This window comes from Schistosoma haematobium, chromosome 4 (genome assembly GCF_000699445.3).
Source record: "Schistosoma haematobium chromosome 4, whole genome shotgun sequence".
In the NCBI taxonomy this organism is placed as follows: Eukaryota; Metazoa; Platyhelminthes; class Trematoda; order Strigeidida; family Schistosomatidae; genus Schistosoma; species Schistosoma haematobium.
The window spans coordinates 1,150,344-1,174,954 of record NC_067199.1 but is presented as its reverse complement, the minus strand read 5'-3'; the positions used below and the strand labels follow the sequence as shown (position 1 = coordinate 1,174,954).

At 38.1% G+C, this 24,611-nt stretch overlaps 1 protein-coding gene across 1 annotated transcript; it reads right to left on the bottom strand.

Annotated features, from left to right (window-relative positions):
* Nucleotides 1-813: 813 nt before the first annotated feature.
* MTCH-1 (mitochondrial carrier) lies at nucleotides 814-24,611 on the bottom strand. Its single transcript, XM_035731078.2, has 6 exons — nucleotides 24,475-24,611; nucleotides 16,993-17,559; nucleotides 11,413-11,525; nucleotides 9,047-9,217; nucleotides 7,804-8,355; nucleotides 814-5,357 (listed from the first exon to the last, which is right to left on the bottom strand). The coding sequence occupies exons 2-5, from the start codon at nucleotides 17,552-17,554 to the stop codon at nucleotides 8,173-8,175; spliced, it is 1,029 nt and encodes a 342-aa protein (XP_035588501.2). The 5' UTR covers nucleotides 17,555-17,559; nucleotides 24,475-24,611; the 3' UTR covers nucleotides 814-5,357; nucleotides 7,804-8,172.

Here is a 24,611-nt window from a genome sequence, read left to right as displayed (position 1 = left end):
CACTTCCACTGTACTGAGCTGAAGCTTGCAGAACTACCACAACTATCATCAAAAAGGTACATCAAACTGCATCACAAGGCAAGTCTTAACATAGAATCCGGGATGGAGACGGAAAAGAGGAATACCAAGGAACACACTGAGTCGAGAATTGGAAGTAGAAATGAAAAGAATGAATAGCAAGTGGAAACAACTGGAGAAATTGGGCCCAGGACAGAATTGGCTGGAGAGTGCTGGTGGTTGGCCTATGCTCCTCCACGAGGAGTAACAAGCGTAAGTAAGTAGTAATCCAGAATACTGAGCAATACACAGATCGGATCCTTCTGTAATCTCAGAGATTTTAAAATTGCTGGAAGTATGTAATACCTTTTGTGATACTTCTAAAGCATCTATCATAACACGCTTTTGATACATTCACTTCGAATTATTTCACTATGAAAAAACATCCTTTCAATGTGAAACTAGAAAAGACGTGTTGGAAGAATAAAGAATCTCTATTAACCTTAGTAAAACATGGTTTTCACATTTTATAAAATTATAAAATACGACTTTCAACAGTATTTCTATGTATATTACTTTATCGACATTTAAATGACCACTGTTCAAAAGGAATTAGAAAAACGATACTTTTTTGTTTAAACAATTTAACTACTAACAAAATATTTAGTAGTAGAATAATGTAAAGCTTCATTATATCAACCTGTGTTATACATTTCATTTATTTAAATTTACCACCGATATATTTATTTCTTTTGATAGCTCAGATTTTCTTCATTAGAAGGTCATAGAAGATTACTCCTCCAAAGTTGTACTATTCTGTAAATAAAATATGGCCAACCATAAATATCAAAGAGAATTTACAAAGAAAATAGTTTCAACAGTTGAGATCATGAGTCAATTGAAGCTAGACCACCATGGACGGTTTTTCATGGTGGCCTAGCTTCATTTGACTCATCATCTCAACTGTTGAAATTACTACAATCACCACAAAACCCTTTCTGGCACTAAAGAAAATAGTGTGTTATACGAATGTTTCTCTTTCCCCCATGAGTTTTTTGAAGCTCGAGATTTCCATATCCATGGTAGACATCATGATAAATCAACTCAAATGGAAGGGACTAGGGTGTCTATAATATATATGTTTGTATTTTTCTGTGAATAGATTCTTAATCTTTTTCTTAGATACCTGAAATATATTTAGTCCTTGTAATCAATACGCTTTAGTGTCAATCGAATATTGAAATTTTATCAATGAAGTTAGTAGAGAAAATTAATGAACAAACTGAAGCAATTTTCAATACTTTGTAGATGATCTTGTAGTAAGAAATATGATTTAAACGAAACTGTTAATATACAATAGAAGAATAAAGTTTTGAACTTCTTCAGAAATAGATCCACCATTGGATATCAGTAACTTTATTTCGACGAATTGTTAGTATAGTGAATGAGAACACAATTGGGAACAATCAAATGTATTTGAATACAAAATTACAGAACATTTTAGTAGAATCTGAGAACCATACAGTAAATACTTCATTTATAAGATGTCAATCAATTGACTGTCCCTTTGTTTCCACACCAATCATTCTCTGTCCTCGTTCTGTTTTCTGTGATCTTCTTAACCTTCTACTGTGGTGAACACGAACACCACTGGGGACAATCGAATGTATTAAACACAAAATTACAGGACTTGTTAATAAAATCTAACAATCATAAAATAAATGCTTAATTTGTAGAATGTCCATCAATTGTCTCATAATGACTCAGACTTCATTGTTCTAGCATTTTCATACAAATTGCATCTTGTTTCCATTCTTTACTATTCGGTCCTCTTGTCCCTCTGCTGTCAGACCTTCTGTTCACGATTAACATCATCTACTACCTGTGTCAATATAATTAGCACACACCACACTACCACTAAGCATTTCACATTTGATTGATGATATATACTACTTATATCTGTCGACATCAGTAGCACACACTGCAATGTGTATATTCACCAAATATATAAATTCCGTTGATTTCAAAGCAGTTGCTTTACATAGTAAGTAATGTAAATGGTCTTATCTAATCTAAGCTATTGGTAAAAAGAACATGGTGTCTATGAGACAATACATGAAGTTGACTGCACACTAATTGGATTAAATATCTAATTGCTGGTCATTTTGAAGTAACTTATTACTGATTATATTGTCACATTCAAGAGTATCAGCTTTTTAGGCATGAACTAATTACAATGCACATGTTGACAATGTTGTCAAAATTAACTGTGTATCATCTGTCTTTTCACTCATTGAACACTTACATACATTTAGATTTTCTGTATTCCCTACATGTACGACATACAAATTATACACTGCAATTAAAATTTGAAAAGTAGATTATAAATCATCTTACTTCTAGTTGTAGTTCATTATAAGTATTCTGTCAGTGAATTGAAATTGGTCTTTCTTATTCAATTCATTCACAAGCATGACATTACAGTCTTTCTACTAAGAAAATATTGGTTCCTAACTTTCACGTCCCATACAACATCGATTACTTTAAAAACGCTTATGTCTTTGTAGATGTATCACTTTCATAGTTTACTTATATTCTTCTTATACTACTAACTAAGAACCACTTTGTGTTTATGTTGGGATATTCAGGAAAATATCCCAAAAATTATCCTGTTAAGGCAAATGCTATCCTTGGACATGAAATGGTATCATCTTATTGGCCAATATTTATTTAACGTGTCATTTTCCTGTTGGCCATTATTGTACAATGTTATTTTTTATTTTATGGTACGTTGTCGTCTGCTTGATTGGTATATAAACAAAGTATGTTTGAAATATAATGATTCATATATCCGAGGCTGACACTTGTGTTCTGGACTCAACTGGCTGGGTTAGACAGGGTAAGCGGGACCAATCAGAACCCTAGGCCGTTCTACGTGTTCGCGCGTCTTTGGTCCGATCAACAATTCGCTACCCCTTAATCATTAGCATATATTTTTCACAGTCATAACAGTTTACTAAGCTCTGATAACAATACTGTACCCAAAAATGTTACCATCTATGATTATGCATTTTGTTATCTTCCCCATTGTTAAAATCCTTGTGAGAAATAGTCAATCAAAGTAAATTAGGAATCATTACTTATCAAATAATGTACACTTTTTTGTATTGAATTAACAATGCTCATAAACTGATATTCATTATTGTCAGAATATAAATGGTATATTGTCATTATTCCAATTCGAAAATGATGACATTCTATTAACTAAAAGAGTTGATGAATGAATAGGAAGACGCATATTTCCTTAACTATGTATCTCTACGATACAAAAGACGTTTGATAAAAACTCTTAACTATCAAATATGTACTATATGTTTTATCAATATAGTTGAAAAACAGCTAAACGCATTGAGTAATACACTTAAGGAAAACAGGTACCCCGGGAAGTTTATAAACAAATATATGATCACAAAGATTAGAACTAAGTGGAATACAAACGACAGATAAGAAAGTCCTGTTCATTTGCTTAAAAACTCAGAGGTAATGTAGTCAAAGAAACATTAATTCAGAGATTGCATAGAACAATCCAAAGAATATTCAACACCAGAAAGCTAAAACTGGTGTTTTCTACTCTCCTGAGATTCAAAGATGAATTAACTGGAATGATCACTTTGTTTTGTATTTATCAATTTGACCGCTCTTATGAAGCACGTTATGTTGGCAAAAGTTCTAGAAATCTATATCTTCGTGCTCGCGAGCATCTCCGAGAATGACTAAATAAAGGCGTAGAGTGAACAGCTCAATACTGGCTATCTATTGTAAACTAGTCACAGTGCCGGTATAAACCAATCCTTCGCAATAATTTATCGGATCAGTAAATTTTCACCAAAGTCGGTGCAACACAAAGTCTTCAAATGGCAGAAGCGATAGTCATTAGGATTAAAAAACCGGTGCTACGTAGGAAAGAAGAGATCTTCAACCACTCCCCTTACCTTGGCCAACTTCAGGACCAATTAATCATTAGTAATCTTAGCAAAAAGGGAACTGAATAATAAACAAGATTTCGAGTTCAGTAGGTGTTTTGTAACTTTAAACTATTATTATTACTGTTATATCTTGTGACCGCCGATTAGAGAGCAGTGACTTAACGATCGGACCAAGGACGCGTAAACATGTGCGACAAGCCTAAAGTCCAGATTGGCCCTGCTTCCTGTCTAGCCCAGCCAGTTAAGTCCAGAACACAAGTCTCAGCCTCTGCAATATTAATCATGTATTTCAAACATACTCTCTTTATATGCCAATCAAACAGACCACATCGTACCATAAAATAGAAAATAACATTTCTACTTGATTTGGCCAAATGTGGCTGTGAATGTGGGAGGTAGTGATTAATAGACAGAGAATAATTCAAGAATGGAAAATCTTATAATAACAGTTCGTAGGTTAAAATAAAGCTTATGATAAGAGAGATATGAATACGAATAGTTTAGTTAATTAACAATAATACGGTAAAAATATACGCACAGTATTCGTCCGTAAATAGATCCAAAAAATCACCACTCATTATGCAACTCGGGACACAACAATTACTTACGCCTGTTACCACTCGTCGAAGAGCATAGGCCGCCCACTAGAATTCTCCATCCAACCCTGTCCTGAACAATCTTTCCAAGCTCTTTCCCGTTGTTATTCAACCTTTTCATATCTGATTCTATTTCCCGATGTAATGTGTTCTTTGGTCTTCCACTTTTCCGTTTCGTTTCAGGATTCTAAGTTAGGGATTGCCTCATGATACAGTTTGATTATTTACGTAATGTATGTACTATCCATTTCCATCGTCTTTTCCTAATTTCCTCTTCAACTGCAATCTGGTTTGTTCTCTCCCACAGAAGGCTGTTGCTGATGGTATCCGGCCACTGGATGTTGAATATCTTGTGTAGACAACTATTTATAAATACTTGTACCTTCTTGATGATGGTTGTATTACTTCTCCAAGTTTCAGCTCCGTACAGTAGAACTTCCTTTACGTTCGTATTGAAGATTCTGACTTTGATATTGGTTGATAGACAGTTGTTTTGAGTTCCATATGTTCTTCAATTGTAGGAATGCGACCCTCGCTTTGCAAATCCTCGTCTTTACGTCTGCATCTGAACCTCCTTGTTCATCGATGATGCTTCCCAGGTATGTGAAGGATTCTACATCTTCCAGAGTTTCGCCATCAAGAGTGATTGGATTTTTGTTCTTCGTTTCGAATTTGAGGACCTTGGTTTTCTCCTTGTGTATGCTGAGGCCTACTGATGCCGAGACCGCTGCTACACTGGCTGTCTTTAACTGCATTTGTTCATGCCGCTTTACACAACCTTAAACAAATTTCAGATACATATAAGTAAAACAATTCAGCCGATTTGAACCAAGTATCAGTCATAAATAAAATAAAACTTGGAACAAATGTGATTCTATCCAAGACGGTATACCATATTAGAATAACGAGATGAAGTTATAATGGTAATTTATATGATGAAGAAAAATTTCATGAATCTCTTCAGTTATTGGAATCATTGTCTTTCATTTGTTCACTTTTATCATTCTTACACAAACCTAAACCAAACAACAAGGTTGATTGTCGAGATGAGAGATGGTTAGACGTATGAACCGTTTCACTTAAAATACTCTAATCATAAAATGTAAACATTAGAATTCAGTAATCTCAACGATTGTGATTTAGATAATTCCAGAGTTTCGTTCAGTCAATTATTTGGAACTTCTTCAAAGGAAATATGATCGAAATCAACATTATCATATACATATATAAGGTATAAATCATTAAATAACACTAAAAGTTTGTTCAATGATATTGATCAAATCGTAACATGAGGCGAGATCGTAGATGCGCACTGTTGAGGGGTCCCACAATAGGATGATAAAGCCATCCAATGCTCCCAGGTTTTCTATGATGGTATAACTTCAATTGACTCATAATCTTAACTATTACAATAATTAGTTATTATCATAGTAACTATTGATTAACAAGTCAATACAAAGATCGTAGGCATCCATCAATTAGAATTTATTTATTTATTTATTTCAACACATAGATATTGGTACAAGGAGGCACCAAATAGATATGCGCCACACAAATCTCATTCGATATGTGTGAGGGCTGTAATACTGCCCGGGTGCCCAAACCAAAGCAGGTGATTTTCTTAGGGGGCCATACCCCGAGTCATTGACCTAAAGGTCTAACCCACAAGGCAGTGGAGCATCGTAAGGAGATGCAGTCCCATGGAAGCCGGTGACCAAAAATTGGTTCATACGCTATTTGTTCCCTCAGGATACTGGAGCCCATGTGCACCATTGGTTTGGGATCCGGTTAAAGCGCCGGACATTCGCTCTTCGTCCTCTCATTTTCGTAAACAACACCCTCGTCACGAGAAGGCAGTGAGTAGGACTTCCCTGGCAGAGGCTATATACGCGTGGCCGTGTGAGAGCATTTCGAGAGGGAGAGCGGACTCTCTCCACTCTCAGCCGTACCAGGGCATTTGGGGGCTATCAATTAGAAAATGAATATCAACAATAACTGAATCTTCATATATATTTGATTTATTGATCATTTTCATTAATTGAATTGAATTTCAATTCAACTGATTTATATTACTCAAATATACTTTCAGATCATAAATAAAGATAATGATAACAATTACTTATTGTTCTCTAATAACAACAGTCTGCAGATACATTCACACACACACATACATACATACACAGAGAGACTTACTGACATGTATAACATGAATAAACAATTACTATATCAGTTGGTTTCATTAACCTATTATAAACAAAAGTGAACTTTTACTGGATAAGCTTTAATTGTAATTTTATTACATTGATGAAGTCTTGGCACTTAGATCAATCAGCAGACATATTGAAATCGATTCAATTTATCAACCAATCAGAAAAACTATGGACAAATATAGGACCGAGAACCGAAGCAATGGGAGATACAATCAAAATAAAGTAAACAATGTGCTATTTTGGAAGAGATTACGAGTTCACCTAATCTGAGAACGGAACGAAGACCCTGTGACACAATCACTAATAAGCTAGCTATTCCCGACGCGTACCAGCCCTACTAACTAGAAAGAGAAGTCCAAGTTCAGAAGAGGGAAATATATTCCACAAACAGCTAGAAGCACTAACAACAACAACAAGCACAAATCAAGAGTATATATACAGTATAAAAACGTCCTTAGGAAGCGTTAAAAAATAGCATACTAAAACATACAACGAACCAATAGTGTTTAAGATCCCCTCAGGTAAGAAATACAACATGAAGGCGAAAGTGAACGTCTTTGGCGCGAAAACAAGAAATCCAAATTTTTAAAATAGAATTACAAAAATGAAGTATTCAACAAGTGAGTTCTGTGGATCTAACATCTCCAACTCAATAACAGGTTAAAAGTCAACAGTAACCAATCAAGACCAAGGTCTACAAGACAAGCTAAAAGTCATATGTGAAGAGATTCGAACACATCACTTCTACCTGAAGTTTTTGCTGATATTGTTGTTCAGAAGAAAAGAAAACACAACGAAAGCACCACGACATAACCATCTAACTTAGACAACAAAACTCCATCAAAATCATCCGCCTAAACTACAAATTCTTCTCCATTATCGAAATTTTAAAATTTCTATATTTATTTCTTTGACCATTTCCTTTTGAAGAAGTGAAGACAAGTTTTACCAAGATAAGAAACATTAGAATTATTTAAATTGAAATCAATCAAATTATTTAAAACATTTACTAACTTTCAGGTATTCAATGTTGAATTTCTGCTGAAATCTTGACGACGACGACGACTGGATTACTTAGATCATTACATAACTTGATTCACTACTTGATCCACTACCATTATTGTTTACAGAAATAAAAGAACATAAATAATAATCGGGAGGGAGAAGTGGGGAAGAGTGAAGGGGTGGATGAGCATAAAATTTCATTTTAATCACAGCTACAAGTTTTATTCAATTTTTCTAATGTTGTATATGGAAACTATACAAAAATTACATTAAACATATTGACTAGAAGAATAAAGTACAATAATACAATGAAACATCTATACAAGATGTTTGTTTTTACAATAGATTATTTATGTAATAATAAACAAATTCATTAAATTAGCTTTTTAATTTTGGTAAATGAATTTGTTGAACATGACTTCGTAGAAATGGACGCCAACCACGAATTAGTTGTTGATTTTGACTAAGATAACGTTGACATTCATACCAATTATGAAAAGAATTCGATTCAGTAGCACCAATTAAATTTGCACCATGTACAGCCATAACACAACCGGTTAACTAATGAAGAGAAAATATATTGATAAAATAAGATATACTATTGATGATAGTTAATAATAATATTTCTAAACTATAGTATCAATTCACTACTACTCAAGAGTTGAAGATTACAATGGTTGAGATCATGAGTCAATTGAAGCTAGATCACCATGGAAAACCTGGAAACACTGGATGGACTTAACCAGTTCTATGAATCTGATATTCATCTTGTTGTGCTAATGAAGTATGGCAACTTAGACCGACGCATATATGTGCCTGCCTGATCCTACGTTGTAGCTGACTGACTGACTTAAACAAACTAAACAACACAAAATCAGTTTTTAGTGATATTTTACTCTTTGAGTGAGACAGTTTAATTGAAAGCTTCCACTATCGCTATGCTAAATATCACATAGGCTTCCATACAACAAAGTATAAGTTGATAATTTTGTTCAGAACTATAATGAACATAACCCTAACTAAAAGTATCCATTTAAGCTGAATATCTTCTGAATCATTTCAAAACAATTATCAACTGATTAATACAACGGTAAAAATTGAAGTCTTTTGATGTGATCTTACTTTTACAATGATTGGAAAGTAATAATTCTGATTCTTAACAAAAAAAAAACTTATATCAACCAGTCAAATAAAAGAATTCCTCGACACTTCACATTACTACTACTACTACTACTCATCACATTAAACTTACTTCAAATGGATAAGTATAATTATGTAATGTATAGTATAATAATACACGTAAAATATTCATATTTTCAGTAGATCTTCTACCTAATCCAAATATTAATAATCTGACCAGACGACAAGAACAATAATAAGCTGATGTTAAAATCATTTCACCAATTAAACGTGGTATAAAACCCTTTGAATAATAAAAGAAAATAAAAGAAGAAAAATCAAGTGAAAATAAATAAAAATAAAACGTGACTATGACATTAGTTCATGAAATCCATCGACAATTGAACTTAACCATCTTAATAAATACAGATTATCTGGTTGGATTATCGTAACCAATGGTTAAAGACTATTAAATTGCGATACAATGAATCATTGTTGGACAATCTGTTGAATGAAACTCGTCACTATACATCAACTTCCTTGACTATGTGAAAATAGATAAGAGAACCTTATAGAACCTTCTTCGACACTATGGAGTACCTAAAAAAAAGTCGTCAATATCATACGGAATTAATACGACGGACTATATTGAAAAGTGGTGAATGAAGGATAGCTGATAGACTCATTCCAAGTGATGACCGGTGTCAGATAAGATTGTCTACTCTCCCTGTTTCTCTTCTTTCTGGTGGTTGACTCGATTATGAAAGCCTCGACATCTGAGGGGAAGCGCAGAACACAATGAACAGCATGGATGCAACTGGATGACTTGGACCTTGCAGATGACCTATCTCTTCCATCCCATACACATCGACAAATGCAGGTAAAGACAAACAGTGTATCAGAGGTCTTTACGGCAGTAGGCCTCAACATACACATGGGAAAAACCAAGATCCTTAAATACAACATAGAGAACACCAAACTAATCACACTTAGTAGAGGAACTCTGAAAGAGATGGAACCTTTCATATGTCTAGGTAGCATCATTGATAAGCTGGGAGGATCTAATGCAAAAGTAAAGGCAATAATTGTCAAAGCAAGGACAGTATTCTTACAGTTGAAGAACATATGGAACTTAAAACAACTATCAATCGACATAAAAGTTGTAATCTTCAATACGAGAGCCAAGACAGTCCTAATGCACGGGGCTGAAACTTGGAGAAAGCTTCCAACTAAAGAGGAAATTAAGAAAAGACGTTGGAGGTGGATAGGTCAAACACTGTGGAAATCACCAAACTGAATCATGAGGCGAGCACCAACTTGGAATCCTGAAGGAAGAAGAAAAAGAGGAAGACCAAGCAACACACTGCGTCGAAAGGTGGAGGCAGACATCAGAAGAATGAATAGCAACTGGAAAGTATTGCCCAGGATAGAATTGGTTGGAGAATCCTGGTGGGCAGTCTATGCTCATCTACGAAGGGTAACAGGCGTAAGTGACCAAGTAAATTAATTGATTATCGATCGTGAATAAAACTATAAATAGTACAAACACACATCTGTCAAAGTTGTTTGACAACATCAGCACTATAAGTTAAAATTAAAAAGATGGATAGAAAATAATTTGAAATAACAATAACAGTGTAAATTACGTTAAGAAACTAAACATAAAAATATGGTTTGCAAACAAAGAATACAAGTGAGAAATCAAAACACGAGGTATTAATGAGACTGAATTAGTATTTACTTAGTCAAAATGTTGGCTTATAGCGACTCACGTGCAAATGAGTTTAGTCTCATCTAACGCAGTTAACCCCTTTTGCTAACTCATTTAGCGGACAAAGTCATCCGCACTATAACAACTTATTGTACCCTTATTATTTTGTGCTTGTATGAAATACGTATGCTTGAATATTGCTTACGGCCTACGCATTTATTCACTCTGCTAGTCTTACTACTAACTGCTTATTTGATTCGATTGCTCATTCGTTTCACATGGTATATATATGTCCATGTTATTCATATTCAACACACACTCTCGTCTCGCTCTTGCTCTGGCTCCCGCTCGCTTGCTTGCCTTTCGGCACAACTCTTCTATGCTTGTTTAACGCATCTGTACATTTGGATATATGTGTGTGGTCTCGTAATAAACGTAATCAACACTTCGTATTTGCCTTCTGATTAATATACCGTTGGGACGTTATATAGAACGGTTATCAAGACGAACTGTATACGAAGTTTAAGGATTATATCGAATACCGACCACCACAGGCTCTCATATGATACATTTAGCTTACAGGCTAAGTATGCTTGATCGGTATACGTCTCAAGTTTAGATTAATCTAATAGTAGCTGAGTAGTACATGTTTGTAAATTTAACTTTGAATTCTACACATTTTACGTACGATGGTTACCCGAATCGAAGTGCAGGAAGCCAATCATTAGACGAGAGAACGAGACAGGAATCAATAAAACGTATCATAGGATAAAACAATCATCGCCTACCTGGAAAAATCCTAAAATACCATTTTCACGATAAACAGCTCGAACAGCCATAGGAAAAAATGTATACTGAGTTTCCTTGCCAATCAAAGCTGCAATCTGTCGAACAGTAATCACTGAATTAATAAAACATAGACTATTATGTGGTTTCTAACATTTTAAAAGATAACAAATTAAAGAACAAGAATTAGTAGATGTCTAAAATACTTTTTTTGTGTGATCTACAATCTCTATGCAATATATATACTTTACCTGTTAATACATGTAAACGTTCTTGAATAAGTTGCATGTTGAATTATCTGCATAACTCTTAAACCTTACCATTAACGCTGTGGATTTGGAATCTAGGAAAAAGTATGTTACTTTTAAAGTCAACAATTCTGAACCCTTTCTTCTGTCTTTGGGAAGATAGCATCACTGCAGATGTTGATTGTATGTCGAAAATACTGATTCGCTATCAAGTCTTAATTTAATTGACTTGTTAGGAATTATAGGATCTCGATAAAAACGAATGTTTTAATCAATACAGCTTAACTGGATCACCGTGATGAAGAAACTTGACCACCACGTTGAAACAGTAATCAAGATTGAAAGACATTTAATAGGCTTTAACGGACAAGTTGACATTTAGACAAAAGTATATTATTAGCCTAAGAAAATATTCAAAATTATGATCACGGATATGAATGGGTTATTCTAATATTTAGCAGTTCATAAAGAGATTTGGTATAAAAATAGAATGATTGATTGATTACTGACATAATCAAATGAATATGGTTTGAAACATGGTGTGACGTTGTAGATGAAGGTGCACATAATCTAATATTTGTAACAAAAATACAAATCTATCCAAAAATTTGTTGCATACGTATCTGTTTAGATCTATAATTTTGACTGGAATATTAGAAAGTCCCAAAGTATCTAAGCTCCAGAAAAGAATTAATTTGTAATAATAATTAGTAGTTCTCAGCAGTCACCTTGTGCTATTGCTATAGTAAGGATAATCTGCTGAAAATCTTATGCAACAGGTTAATCAATCTTAACAATAAGTTGAAAGAAGTTTAAGAAAGGCTACAAAACAACATGATACTAGTCTACAACATTAGTCCCAGATGTGTAAAAAGCTAGAAACTTTCAGGTAGGATTGCGTGAGATCCTCGTAAATCGTGATTATAGAACTTAAGGAGCCATAGCTATAACTTAGTTGCCCCCAAATGCTCTGGTATGGCCGAGAATGGGGTGGACTCGCCCTCCTCGAAATGCGCTCACATGGTCACGCGTATACAGCCTCTGCCAGGGAAGTCCTACTCACTGCCTTCTCGTGACGAGGGTGTTGTTTACGAAAATGAGAGGATGAAAAGCGAACGTCTGGCGCTTTAACCGGATTCCAAACCAATGGTGCACATGGGCTCCAGTATCCTGAGGGAACAAATAGCGTATGAAACAATCGTTGGTCACCGGCTACAATGGAACTGCATCTCCTGACGTTGCTCAACTGCCTGGTGGGTCAGACCATTAGGTCAATGACTCGGGGTGTGGCCCCCTAAGAAAACCACCTGCCTCGGTCTGGGCACCCGGGCAGTATCACAGCTCACACACAAATAAAATGAAGATGACGATATTTACGGAAAATTCTATTTTTGCTTCGATTTCCAGTCAAACAATTCACATTATTATTATTATTATTAGTATTATTATTATTATCTTTATTTACTACGTCACTTATTCCCACTCGGTGTATCCTTATTTTTTGACTTATACAGTAGCTCCCCTGTGGTGGAAACTCGGTTCTATCTAAACGTTCTCGAGTCACTGTCCGGTTGAAAATTGAGTGCAACCACCAAATATGAATACTGAAGCAGTTTTTCTGAAACCACGGGCATCATTCAAACTGGCTGCCTTCAACGTTCGCACACTTATGCAGATCGGACAACAGATAGGATTAGCTATGTCATTAGAAAGTCTTAATATCGACGTTCGTTGTCTATCCGAGACCCATATTCAAGACTCTGGTGAAGTACTGTAAATGAGCCCTCCATCTGTCGCTTCAAAAAGCTTGTTTGACGTGCGCTTATCCGGAGACCCAGTGGAATCTTCTTCTGGTCTTGCTGGCGTTCGTGTCGCACTAAGCGCTAGAGCTGAGGCAGCACTAATCGATTGGATCCCCATTAATAGTCGGTTATGTGCTGTTAGATTAGAGAGTTCCATCAAAGTGAGAAACTGGTGTGAGAAACGATGTCTTTTCGTTATCTCCGCCTATGCCCCGACAGATTGCAGCCCGGATGCAATCAAGGATGTTTTACCACCAGTTATGGGCACAATTCTTCGAAGGGCAGTTCAACTGGCCTGCTGCTCCGGAAACATCGGTCAGACTGTCCTACCCTCCACGAACCGTGACGACTGATCCACCAAACGAGGAGGAAGTCCGCAAGGAAATCCAACTCCTGAAGCGTTACAAATCACCGGGCACAGATGACTTACCTCCGGCTCTTTTTAAAGATGGTGGTGACTTTCTGACTAAGGGACTGACGACGTTGTTTACAAAAGTCTGGGAACTAGAGAGTGTACCAACATCATGGAATGAGTCGATAGTTGTCCCTATCTTTAAAAAGGGTTCACGTCGTTCCTGTAACAACTACCGGGGGATAAGTTTAGTTCCGATTGCATCCGAGCTATTGGCTTCCGTCATACTTCGTAGGTTGTTCAAAACCCGAGAAAGATTGACTCACGAGGAGCAGGCTGATTTTCGTTCCAGTCGAGGATGTATTGATCATATCTTCACCCTCCGCCGAATGTTAGAACACCGCCATACTTATCAAAGGCCAACAATCGTAGTGTTTCTTGACATCAGGGCTGCCTTCGATTCGTTGGACAGGACTGTTCTCTGGGATTGTCTATTGAAGAAGGGTGTGCCTGAGAAGTTTATTAACATCCTAAAAGCCCTATACACAAACACCTCAGGCAGAGTGAGGGCATACAACCACCTCTCTCCATTATTCCATTCGAGCAGTGTGGCTAGACAGGGTTGCCCAATCTCACCATTCCTCTTCAACTTTGCCATCGATGACATTCTGGAAACTGCTCTGATGGAAGTAGGTAATGATAGTGTGGATCTGTTGCCTGGAGAAAGACTTCTCTACCTTGAGTATGCGGACGATATTGTCTTACTGTGCGATAATGCCCAAGGCATGCAATCCGCACTTAATCAGTTGGCAATCAGTGTCCGTACGTATGGTATGTGCTTTTCACCTTCGAAGTGCAAAGTACTTCTACAAGACTGGCAGGATTCTAATCCTGTACTCACCCTGGATGGTGAGCAGTTAGAAGTAGTCGAGAAGTTCGTGTATCTAGGTAGTTGCATAAGTGCTGGTGGCGTGAGTGATGAGATCAATGCACGTATAGTGAAAGCCAGAGTGGCTTATGCCAATCTGGGCCACCTTTGGCGCCTTCATGATTTTAGTCTGACTGTAAAATGTCGGATCTGCAACGCGTCGGTGAGAGCAGTTTTGCTCTATGCATGTGAAACCTGGCCTCTCCGAGTTGAGGATGTTAGACGACTCTCTGTGTTTGATCATCGCTGTCTCCGAAGGATTGCTGACATCCAGTGGCAACACCATGTTGGTAATGCAGAGGTTCGGCATCGTGTGTTCGGTCACAGAGATGATAATGCAATTGGTGTCACCGACTTCGGTGGCTTGAGCATGTTCTACGAATGTCGTCCCAGAGAATTCCACGTTGTGCATTATTTGCCGACGCTGGGACTGGTTGGAAGAAGCGGAGAGGTGGTCAGTGTATGATATGGTTTCGTGGTATGAAAGAAAGCTGCAAAGGGCTGGCTCCTAATGGTCCTTCACGACTCCCTGGTTGGGGTCCTAGAGATGGTGCGACGCAGTGACTAGAGACGTCATCAGATATGGCTCAGAATAGAAGCCAGTGGAGATCCTGCTGTAACCTTTTACTTCATAAAAAGTGGTTGTATCTTCCTTAACTGAAAGATTTCTCCTGATTGTACCTTTCCGTTTCCCCCATTATTACTATCATTATTATTACTACACTACCTTACACTAATCTGTTCTTTTCTTTTTTTCCTACACGCACCTTACCTTCTTTCTCTTCCCATTCTCATTGCTTTGTGTGGCACATATACATTTGGTGCCCCCTTGTACCAATATTTATGTGTTCAAATAAATAATAAATAAATACCACCTTCAACACAGGCGATATATCTATCTGCCTATCAGAGCACGAGTACACAGCTTGGTAGCCAACTCTCTATTAAATCGAAAACGGAAATTGTGTACGTTATTGGTTTGTCTTGGCCAGGAGGCTTCTAGTTCTATCCTGAAACCAGCTACCATAGTGATTCAAGGTAGGTTGAACGGTATACATAATATGTGTTCCAGCTACCTCATTCGATGAAGACTCACTACTTCATAAATCGATTCACTACTTATACCTAATAGCCTACTTTTAACCTCGACATCGCTTACTCAGTGATCTAGAAATGCTAAGCAAGCATCTATGGCCAAAAACTAGTGGTCTACGAACATCCTCTATCTCTCTAAGTTCACATTTCACGGCCATAAAGTAAAACAAACAGGACTTATTGTGAAGTATACTCGTTACTTTGTTGGTAGGAAAGTATTCCACCTAAACCACAGGTGACTTAAGTTGGTGAAAGTAAAGTTTCTAGATCCATGGTGAGATTTCGCCAGACACCAGCCCATTAGGGTTTATGAAAATTACAAAATAAGTAAAGTGTTCATAATATATTTAGTTCCTTCAAATACTTTTGTCCCAAACCCCCATGTTCTTAAAATAATCAACTGGATAATATCTGGACAAAAAAGAATAAGTACGAATTCAAACTAAAAAATACCATTCTTTGAACCGTATTAAGGTCTTGATTCTGAGTATCTCCATATACATCCCTTTACATTCCATGTTTTTTAACCATATTTCCAATGTTTAATCGTTCTTATTACCATTTTCACTACTAGTACTTGGACTTCTTAGCCACTCATCTTGTTAATTTCCTTTCGTTGGGCTGATGTGGTATGGGAACATGGGCCAACACATTTGTGCTAGGCTCTACGTTATGACTAACTGACAGTCTCTTTGGGCTGAGATTCCAAACTACTCGGTATGAAACTCTACTTGACCTAAGTTTCTTGACAGTCTGGATTTGTCAGGTGTAACTGTAATATTTTGGGAACGTGGTCACGGGGCAGTCAATAATCTCCTATGAGACAGAAGTTTAAACTGGTTGATCACTGGGTAAGTGACCAATGTCATGTTTATCCATTCCTTAGTGATGATTAAGTTCCGTCGATCGAGTTTCAATGAATTTATTGTCCTACGTGACTCGACATCACGAACACTATGTTTTGACACCAGGTGGTCGGTAAAAAACCGTGGACCTGAGCACCGTGCTAGTTGGTACCCATTACCAAGGGATGCCTGAATAATATAACAATCAGATGATACATAAATACATATATACACATTAATGTTGATATGACAGTTCTACGGAAATGGGATATGCAAAAGAAATAGAAGTATACGAGATAAAATAGAACATACCATAAAATGGATGACTGACTAAGACTTCCCAAAGTTTCAGTGATAATATCTCAGTAAATCTTTCAAAGAAAACTGAAAGTCTTGACTCTTCCAAAAGTCTTTCAGCCTGAAATTCTTTATTGGTTTGTTGATTAGTAGTAGTATGAATGACGATCTGTTTTTTATTGTGAAAATTATTTTCTGTTCGCATCCATATATTTGTTCTTCGTCTAAACGCTGCACGAAATATTTCCACAATAAAATCATGTGTAGCATTTGCAAACAATCCTGTTGACAGCACATTCCAAACACCTATTGTTTTCATTAAATGATAGGTATACTTAAAGAAATTCGGATAGACATAAATTGGAGATGATAAACCAAATAGAACAAGAGGCGAACTGAACTGAACTGGTGCCAATGGTTCATAGCCCAACTTGATAAGCGTCCAGGCAACACGAAAAGGATTAGCCAATTGTCTCAGGAAGTAAACTTCAATACCAGCTACAGGTTGTTGTTCTACATAAGGTACAATTGTACACGATACATGTTGTGAAAATTCATCAGTATCACTGTCAATCATGGAGTCTAGGAAATAGACAAAAATATAAATAATTTATATAGTATTTGTCATGCATATGAAAAACTATGATTTAAAATATATTTACCACGTCACAATATTACACCATCAAATGATAAATTGAAAATAAGTATAAATATAAATTGAACAAGTTAAAATAATGGTCACTTATTATTAACGTGGCGGCCTATGCTCCATTGGGAGTAACAGGCGTAAGTAAGTAAGTAATTATTAACGTGGAACCTTGGATGAGTGTATTTTCGGTCTAAGTTGGTGCACCACAAAATGAAGCATAGGAAGGGGAAATTTTTCAAAATCAACGAAAACTTAAACATGAGAAATACATTCCAAACCAAACAAATGGAACCACAAACTGAATAGTTAAACACAATATTAAACAGACGTTTGAGAGAAATATACAAAATAAGTGCAACTACTCCATTTTGACTGAATTACAACCAATATTATTTGAATTATCTGGGATTATTTTTGCAGATAATGGAAAATTTCGGGGAACGAGTAAACCGCTTCCTTTTGCTTCATTATAGAACGCAAGATCTTATTTATTTCGTACTTTGAATAATGACTTGGGCACTAAAAAGTCCTGTATTATTCTTTCCTTAAAATTCATCTCTGAAAGCTTAAAAGTCATGATCGAATACTATCCTCTCCCCATAATACTGGGACGCTACCTTTTATCTTAGTCATTCGGTTCGTTTACAAATTTAAACATGTAGTATAATCTACAGACCCCTTAACAAGCTTTTCTCCATACAATCTTCTAGACTTGCAGAGGGTCGAGGCACAAGTATTACGAACTTCTTGATATTGAGATTTTTTCTAGTCAGTATCCAGTAACCTAAATCTCTTCCACCTCCTCTTACGGAGGTTACTAACCTCATCACTGAACCAGTGGCGAGTTTCTCGGATAATTTGATGTAGTACAAGGAATGTGAGGTGCGGTAAACTTTGTGCATATTTCTGAATACCTTCTAGGCCGTGTCAACGGGGGATTCTGGTTCTAATATCCTATCTACCGAGTGCATAATTTCTTCTACATCTGCTTCAAAATGTTTGATTTAGCATGAGCTGCTCATCACTGTTGACAACAATGTGGAATTCAAAGACTAGAACTGCATGGTCAGTATTACCTACGGGTAGTATATAATCAAGGTCTGCAAAACCATCTTGATAATATGAGATCTAGTAGAAATGATTCGGAGCCCGTGTCGTACCTAGCTGCTTCCTACACATTTTGAACTAAGGGATGTGTAGTAACCACGTCAACGAATTTTCGTTCGAAAGAATTTTCTGACATCTTAGCACTCAGATTTTTCCAGTTTACCTTAGGTGAATTAAAGTCTCCTAAAACTAATCATCGACCGCTTGATAACCATGTGTTAAATCCGTCTAGCAAGACCTCATTCACCTTACAATTTGGACTGGCAAACCGAACCAATCAACAGCTCCTTTCCTTTGCATCTCGAGCAGTGGCTAACTAAGTTGCATGTTCCGCTTTTGTAATATGTTATCGATAACGGCAAAGAAGATGGTATAATTATTATTTATTATTTATTTATTTGAACACATGAATATTGGTACACAAGAGCGCCAATATATATGCGCAACACAAAACAATGAGAATTCGAAGAGCAATAAAAAAAAACTAAGGAGCGCAAAAAGAAAAAGAGAACAATAACGAAGAGATTGGTGTAAGGTAGTGTGGTAGTAACGAGGGAACGGAAAGGTACAACAGAAGAATTCTTTCAGGTAAGGGAGACACAACCACTTTTTATGAAGAAAGTAAAAGAAGGTTACAGCAGGATCGCCACTGGCTTCTATTCTGAGCCATATCTGATGTCGTCTCTAGTCACTGTGTAGCACCATCTCTAGGACCCCAACTAGGGAGTCGTGAAGGACCGACAGAAGCCAGTCCTTTGCAGCTTTCTTTCATACCACGACACCATGTCATGCACTGACCACCTCTCCGCTTCTTCCAACCAGTCCCAGCGTCGGCAAATAATGCACAACGTGGAATTCTCTGGGACGACATTCGTAGAACATGCTCAAGCCACCGAAGTCGGTGACACCAATTGCATTATCATCTCTGTGACCGAACACACGATGCCGAACCTCTGCATTACCAACATGGTGTTGCCACTGGATGTCAGCAATCCTTCGGAGACAGCGATGATCAAACACAGAGAGTCGTCTAACATCCTCAACTCGGAGAGGCCAGGTTTCACATGCATAGAGCAAAACTGCTCTCACCGACGCGTTGCAGATCCGACATTTTACAGTCAGACTAAAATCATGAAGGCGCCAAAGGTGGCCCAGATTGGCATAAGCCACTCTGGCTTTCACTATACGTGCATTGATCTCATCACTCACGCCACCAGCACTTATGCAACTACCTAGATACACGAACTTCTCGACTACTTCTAACTGCTCACCATCCAGGGTGAGTACAGGATTAGAATCCTGCCAGTCTTGTAGAAGTACTTTGCACTTCGAAGGTGAAAAGCACATACCATACGTACGGACACTGATTGCCAACTGATTAAGTGCGGATTGCATGCCTTGGGCATTATAGCACAGTAAGACAATATCGTCCGCATACTCAAGGTAGAGAAGTCTTTCTCCAGGCAACAGATCCACACTATCATTACCTACTTCCATCAGAGCAGTTTCCAGAATGTCATCGATGGCAAAGTTGAAGAGGAATGGTGAGATTGGGCAACCCTGTCTAGCCACACTGCTCGAATGGAATAATGGAGAGAGGTGGTTGTATGCCCTCACTCTGCCTGAGGTGTTTGTGTATAGGGCTTTTAGGATGTTAATAAACTTCTCAGGCACACCCTTCTTCAATAGACAATCCCAGAGAACAGTCCTGTCCAACGAATCGAAGGCAGCCCTGATGTCAAGAAACACTACGATTGTTGGCCTTTGATAAGTATGGCGGTGTTCTAACATTCGGCGGAGGGTGAAGATATGATCAATACATCCTCGACTGGAACGAAAATCAGCCTGCTCCTCGTGAGTCAATCTTTCTCGGGTTTTGAACAACCTACGAAGTATGACGGAAGCCAATAGCTCGGATGCAATCGGAACTAAACTTATCCCCCGGTAGTTGTTACAGGAACGACGTGAACCCTTTTTAAAGATAGGGACAACTATCGACTCATTCCATGATGTTGGTACACTCTCTAGTTCCCAGACTTTTGTAAACAACGTCGTCAGTCCCTTAGTCAGAAAGTCACCACCATCTTTAAAAAGAGCCGGAGGTAAGTCATCTGTGCCAGGTGATTTGTAACGCTTCAGGAGTTGGATTTCCTTGCGGACTTCCTCCTCGTTTGGTGGATCAGTCGTCACGGTTCGTGGAGGGTAGGACAGTCTGACCGATGTTTCCGGAGCAGCAGGCCAGTTGAACTGCCCTTCGAAAAATTCTGCCCATCGTCCAAGACGTCGATGGATGTTAGTGATTGGCATCCCATCATCCTCGCAGATTGTTTCACTCACACCAGACTTCTTGCTGCCAGTGGCTCGGATGAGTTAGAAGAGCTTCCGGTAATTACCAGATGCAGCTGCTGCTTCCAGCTCATTAACACGCTCCGACCACCAGGCTTCTCGGTCCTTACGCAAGCTTTGCCCAATTTCCTTACGTAACATCCTTCGTTTGTGGTCAAACTCATGGTCACCCGGGGTAGACCGACGGGCTTCAATGAGTTGTAAGGAACCTGCAGAAACCCAGTGCTTTTAAGCGGGACGTTTTGCAAACCCACAACTGACTGTACCCGCCATTTTCATGGCGTCATGCAATTGCAACCAATGCTCATCTATACTTTTCGGTGGAGTGGTAGCTAGCCTAGAAGCTAGCTCGGTTCGATACTTACTTGCAACAGGAGTTGCAACCAGCTTGCTCATATCAATCAGTTGATGGCGGTCACTTCGTTGTCCACTAAAAAGTAAGGTAAGATTGGCGCAGACCAAGGCATGGTCAGAGTCCAGATAGGTATTCCAAAAGGAGCGGCAGTCTTGTACACAACCACGCCAGCGGTAGCTGATCGCAATGTGATCAATCTGAGTCCAGGCTTGGGATACAGAGGGAGGACGCCAGGTGGCACATCGGCGACGACTGTGCCGAAAGTTAGTGCTAGCCAGAAACAGGTTGTGGTCTGTGCACAGTTGCAGTAGACGATCCCCGTTATCTGTCCTGCGACCAACAAGTCCCTATCGGCCACCTAAACGACTCTCTTCTGTGCCTAGACGCTCGACCTGAGCATTCAAGTCTCTGGCTAGTACTACAATATCTGTAGAACGCACTCCCTGGAGAAGAACAGATAACTGGTGGTAGAATTCATTCTTGGTTGCATCCGGGTTGCAATCTGTCGGGGCATAGGCAGAGATGACAAGAAGATATCGTTTCTCGCGCCGATTTCTTCTCACTTTGATGGAACTTTCCAATCTAACAGCACATAACCGACTGTTAATGGGGATCCAATCGATTAGTGCTGCCTCAGCTCTAGCGCTTAGTGCGACACCAACGCCAGCAAGACCAGACGAAGATTCCACTGGGTCTCCGGATAAGCGCACGTCAAACAAGCTTTTTGAAGCGACAGATGGAGGGCTCATTTACAGTACTTCACCAGAGTCTTGAATATGGGTCTCGGATAGACAACGAACGTCGATATTAAGACTTTCTAAAGACATAGCTAATCCTATCTGTTGTCCGATCTGCATAAGTGTGCGAACGTTGAAGGCAGCCAGTTTGAATGATGCCCGTGGTTTCAGAAAAACTGCTTCAGTATTCATATTTGGTGGTTGCACTCAATTTTCAACCGGACAGTGACTCGAAAACGTTTAGATACAGTCGAATTTCCACCAAAGACGAGCCGCTGTATGAGTATAAAAGAGGGTGAATAATGTGGAAAATAATAATAATAATAATAATAATAATAATAATAATAATAATAATAATAATAATGACAATAATAGTAATAATAATAATAGTATTAATAATGACAATAATTGTAATGATAATAATTTGAATCAATTGATTGTTTTTCGAAGTGAGAAAAGTAATTTCCATAGACATAAAGAGTTCATCATTTGTGTGTGGGCTGTGATACTGCCCGGGTGTCCAAACCGAAGCAGGTGGTTATCTTAGGGGGCCACACCCAGAGCCTTTGACCTAAAGGTCTAATCCACAAGGCAGTGGAGCATCGTAAGGAGATGCAATCCCATTGTAGCCGGTGACCAAAAATTGGTTCATACACCATTTGTTCCCACAGGATACTGGAGCCCATGTGCACCATTGGTTTGTGATCCGGTTAAAGCGCCGGACATTCGCTTTTCGTCCTCTCATTTTCGTAAACAACACCCCCGCCACGAGAACGCAATGAGTAGGACTTCCCTGACAGAGGCTGTATATGCGCGGCCGTGTGAGAGTATTTCGAGAGGGAGAGCGGACTCTCTCCACTCTCGGCCGTACCAGGACATTCGGGGGTTCTGTCGGTTCTTACTAATGTAAAATTTTGAACATCAAGTTCCCTATTGTCTATAGACTGAGTCAGCCTAGTTTCTGTGACGACAGTTACACCCATCTAGGTAGAATATATCTGTACATGTAGCTCCTATCGCTTATTAAACTCCTGTGATTTGTGTGACAGATCCGAAGACCATTTAAGTAGCTTCATGTTGTACCCAGAGTGGCTTCGGTATCATTCTCTGTCGAATCCTCATAGCCCGAAAATTTATAGTTCTAAGTTGCCTAGTTTTAGTACCGTTACATCGTGCTTTTTTAAGCAGCCCACGAGCGATAAGACTTTACCAACAAGAACTCCTGAACTTTTTAATTCATGTACATTATATGGCATTAAGTCCCTTTCATTGGGCGATTGAAATACAATTTTTAGCAGCCTGGTTTAGTCCTATTGCAAGTCCGCTTGGCTACCTAGTCGACAAACCTTCAGCAAGGTAACCCTAGAAATACCTTGATGCATCAGCTAGTTAAGTAGATCTTTTACCAACCCAATGTCGTGCTCAACGAGTTTTGAGCTGAGTTTTTGCTCTCCTTGACTCTGAAAGATGACTGACCTGTCACTAGAATCATTCACCTATTTCTTAACTTCTGTTAACGAAACATGAGGTTATTTTTTATCCATGATTTATGTCCAGTCATCAGTTTCCACAGGGGTAGCAATCACAGTTGTGATACACACACTGGGAGACCTGGATGATTGTCGGAGTTTTGGGCGGTCAGGTTTTTGTTTCTCCTGCCAAAAACAGACCTAGCCATGAGATTGAATTTTCCAGGTGTTTTCTAAATGCTTTCACTTTGAGAGCTGGAAGCAGAAGAAATCTGCCTTCATGAGTACTTTCTCCTTAGACCCATGTAAGTCCATAGACTTTGGGATTATTTGGGATGACAGCAAATCCATCTATGTATCGACAAAGCATTATTAAATCCGTCATGATTGCGCTTACGAATATGCATTTTAGCAGCCTAAAACATTGTAGGGGTCTCAAAAGACAAGCACTTAGTATCAGAGGCTCATTGCTGGAATGACTATATTCATCCACTTTCACGCAACCTTTTGGAAGCCGCAAAAGTTGGAGTTGTATGTACTCACTGCTACCATCTTTCGTACTCAACGCACTGTATGCAACTTTCTGAATGATATTTATAGCACAGGCTAGGTATTGATAATTGCTTCTTAAGAAGCACTTATCTAAAATTTTAGTCTAAAATTTTGGACTATCTAGTCATCAGTCAGCTGTTTAAAAATAGCAAAGACACTTAAACACGTAGATAATAAAGCTGAGAACAAGCAAAAAAGGTGAATTATGAACTATTAAGTTCAAAAGTGCAACAAACAGAAACAAAACTGGTATACTCAATTAAAGAACGTGTATAAAATTACTTTTGAAAAGTAAAGATATTCTTGGTGTTGCTTCAACTGACGTTAGCTCAATTAAAGTGAATACGGCGGACTTGATCTGTAATAAACAATCAAAACTATAATTCTAACACACCTTAATCTCAAATAGAGCGCCCTTA